Source organism: Erinaceus europaeus, chromosome 17 (genome assembly GCF_950295315.1).
Source record: "Erinaceus europaeus chromosome 17, mEriEur2.1, whole genome shotgun sequence".
Lineage (NCBI taxonomy): Eukaryota > Metazoa > Chordata > Mammalia > Eulipotyphla > Erinaceidae > Erinaceus > Erinaceus europaeus.
The window spans coordinates 43480035-43483648 of record NC_080178.1 but is presented as its reverse complement, the minus strand read 5'-3'; the positions used below and the strand labels follow the sequence as shown (position 1 = coordinate 43483648).

General features: G+C 47.6%; 1 protein-coding gene across 1 annotated transcript; it reads right to left on the bottom strand.

The window, feature by feature from the left end:
• Nucleotides 1–285: 285 nt before the first annotated feature.
• Nucleotides 286–2402, bottom strand: LOC132534052 (coiled-coil domain-containing protein 81-like). The gene is made up of 2 exons (XM_060177477.1): nucleotides 2231–2402; nucleotides 286–717 (listed from the first exon to the last, which is right to left on the bottom strand). The coding sequence occupies exons 1-2, from the start codon at nucleotides 2383–2385 to the stop codon at nucleotides 576–578; spliced, it is 297 nt and encodes a 98-aa protein (XP_060033460.1). The 5' UTR covers nucleotides 2386–2402; the 3' UTR covers nucleotides 286–575.
• Between the last annotated feature and the right edge of the window lie 1212 nt (nucleotides 2403–3614).

The window sequence follows — 3614 nt, the reverse complement described above, 5'->3', positions numbered from 1 at the left end:
GTGGTGGATGGGGGGGAAGGGGGTGGACTGCAGGGTGGTTGGTGGATGAGGGGAGGGTGGTGGATGGGGGTAAGGGGGTGGACTGCAGGGTGGGTGGTGGATGAGGGGAGGGTGGTGGATGGGGAAAAGGGAGGTAGACTCCAGGGTGGGTGGTGGGCTGTGCTAAGGGTCAACTGGGGTATGAGGGGATGGCCAGGGGAGGGATGAAGTGGACGGTGAGGGAAGGGGCTGTGGGTGGGGGGATGGGTTTGAGGACAGATCACCACAGCTCAGGTGAGTCTGGGTGCCTTCTCCCCTGCCACCCTGGCAGCAGGTGCTGTGAGGTTGAGGCTGGACTGGTGTCTGGGGTGGGGGTGGAGGACAGCACTCCACCCTAGGGTGAGTCTACATAACTCCTCCTCACAGCTGTCACATTATGTTCTGGGGTGCAGGTGGACTGGGGTGAGGCTGTGGGTGATCAGGCACACACGGATTCACAAAAGGAGGGAGGACAGACACAATCTTCTCTGCAAGCTCCCAGGTGGCATCCTGCTGGAGTCCCAAGACAACTGGGAGGCGAGGACCGGACTCTGGCTTCACATGAGCATGAGAGACCCTGGCAAGTGTTTGTTGTAGGGCCAGAAGTGGGTCTTGCCCTTGTTGGACGGGTCTCTCTGACACTGTTTACAGCGTTTGTAGTCATTGCACTGATCCAAAATAAATAGTTTGTCTGGCGCCCTGAAGTGGAAAAAGCACATGTGATGGTGAGAGGCCTTCCTCAAAACTGTGAAAAGGAGACAAGGACAGTGAACCCCCCCCCCCCAGTACCTGTTCCCCTTGCCCCCAGCCTGCCCTTCTCCTCTCACTCACTGCCACAAATGACGGCCCTACATGGGAGTGGGGGAGGAAACACCTTCCACTAAAATCAAAACATCTTCTCTAGAACAGATTGTATCCCAGTGGGAAAGCTAGCATGGCAGTTGTGCAAAGACTTGCATGTCTGAGGCTCTGAGGTCCCAGGCTCAATACTCTGTATCATCATTAGCCAGAGTGAAGGAAGAGTAGAGAGAGTAAGAAGAGTAGGAGGAGAGGAAGGAGGAGGAGGACTTATCCATGGGTTAGCCAACATAATAATTTGTCAATTGGTCATTTAGAATATTTGGGGCTACCGATATAGCCCAGTCATTCTGCAAGTGACTTTCATTTCCTTTTAAGTTTCAGTTTAATTCCCAGCTCCACTATAAGCCTGACCTAAGGTTCATGAAAAAAAAAAAAAGTTTGTCATACTGAGGCTTTGATAACATCTGAAGGGATAGGCTCCATCTGTTTTGGCAAGTTTTTCACCTTCTCAGTCAGGCACATGTTAACTTTCGCCATTGACAAATGAAAATAAAACAAAAGATCATCAGCCTTTCTCAGGCTAACTGTCAACCTCCATGGACCGAGGCTAGAGGCTCTGCTCCTGGTGGTGAGTAGAGAGAGAGGGCTGAGAAGACAGGACAGGCACCCTCTGGGAGGATGGTCTGGGCCTGTTCCCTGCTGGGTGTCTTACTTTGTATAGCATCCATTACTCATGACTCCATTCCTAACTGACTGTCCATTTTTTTTACTTTTTTTTTATCTTAAATTTTTTTTAAAAAATTAAATATTTATTTTATTTGTTCCCTTTTGTTACCCTTGTTGTTTTATTGTTGTAGTTATTATTGTTGTTGTCGTTGTTGGATAGGACAGAGAGAAATGGAGAGAGGAAGGGAAGACAGAGAGGAGGAGAGAAAGATAGACACCTGCAGACCTGCTTCACCGCCTGTGAAGCGACTCCTCTGCAGGTGGGGAGCCGGGGTTCAAACCAGGATCCTTATGCCGGTCCATGTGCTTAACCCGTTGCACTACAGCCCGACTCCCCTGACTGCCCATTTACCCATGATTCCTCAGCTCTGCTCTTAGAACAGAACATTCCATAAGCCAAGGATGGAAACTCACTCTCCCTGCTTCAAACTTGTTATTTCCAAAGAGAAATGCCCTGCACCCTCCACAAAAGAAAAACGAAGCTCCCTTGAGTAGAGGCAGACCAAAACACTGTTGGTAGACATTTAGCAGGCAGCACACCTGTCCCCACACTAAACCCAGACTTCTGTCCTCCATGGAGTTCTCTTGGCAACCCCCACTCATTTGCATGAAGCTCTATAGACCCACAGATCAGAGTGGAGGAAATGGGGAGAGGAGGCAACTTGCAACCCCAGAAGGCAATTACTTGTCAAAGGCCTTGGCATCTTCATCTCGCTGATGCTTCAGCACAACATCTTTATCCCATTCTTTTCTCAGGTGTTGATTGATGGTGTTCCTTCGATCCTCTTCTGCACATCTTTCTGCTAAATGCCTGGAGGGAAGGCAAGAGTCTGACTCCATCCACTGCCACCATCTCCCGCCTAGTCCTCTCTCCTTTGGATTCATTGGGAAATCTGGTTTTGCTCTCTCTCTTTGGAATAATAGGTAAAGTTGGAGGCCAGGTAGTGGTGCACCTAGTTGAAGGCACACATTGCACTGTGCAAGGACCTGGGTTCAAGCCTCAGGTCCCCAACTTCAATTAGGAAGTGCAACAGGTTTCTCTCTGTTTTTCTCCCAATCTCTACCCAAAATAAATAAAAAATTTTCAAAAATAAAAAAAGAAAGAAAAAGAGTCAGTAACATGAGCAGATACAGGGAACCCTAGCTGAAGGGTCCAAGACTGCTTGCTTTAAGCCGAAACCCTCTTTCTGTCAATGAAAACGCTCTTTCTGTCAAAAGATGTTTGTTTCCTTTAATTAATCTGAAAACTCATCTCATGGACCTACCCTATGATCCTGCAATTCCTCTCCTGGGGATATATCCTAAGGAACCCAACACACACATCCAAAAGGATCTGTGTACACATATGTTCGTAAGCAGCACAATTTGTAATAGCCAGAACCTGGAAGCAACCCAGGTGTCCAACAGATGAGTGGCTGAGCAAGTTGTGGTCTATATACACAATGGAATACTATTCAGTGATAATAAAAAAAAATGGTGAATTCACCATTTTCAGCCCATCTTGGATGGAGTGTGAAGAAATCAGGTTAAATGAAATAAGTCAGAAACAGGATGAATATGGGAAGATCTCACTCCCAGGCAGAAGTTGAAAAACAGTATCAGAAGAGAAAGCACAAGTAGAACCAGAACTGCAGTTTTTGTATTGCACCAAAGTAAAAGACTCTGGGGTGCAGTGGGGGGGGGCAGTGTCCATGTCCAAAAATGATGACAGAGCATCTAGTGCGGTTTGCACTGTTATGTGGAAAACTGAGAAATGCTATGCATGTGCAAATTATTGTATTTATACTCATATTGTATTTATACTCATCCCATAAGGTGGTTTGTGACATGCAACAGCCTCAGAAGTTGACTGGGGAGTAGAGATGAGAAGCAGGCTGGGGCGAGCTAGGGTCAGTCATGACTCTCCACGTGTCCACACATGTTTCTACTAAGGTCGGTGTCAAGGGGTGGGGGAGGAGAGGGAGAGAAAGGAGGAGAGGGTTATGGTGAGGAAGGAAGGGCCAGGCCCCGTACTTTTCTTGGTTTTTCTGAAGCATTTCTTTTTCTTGCTGCAGATTTTTTATTTGGTT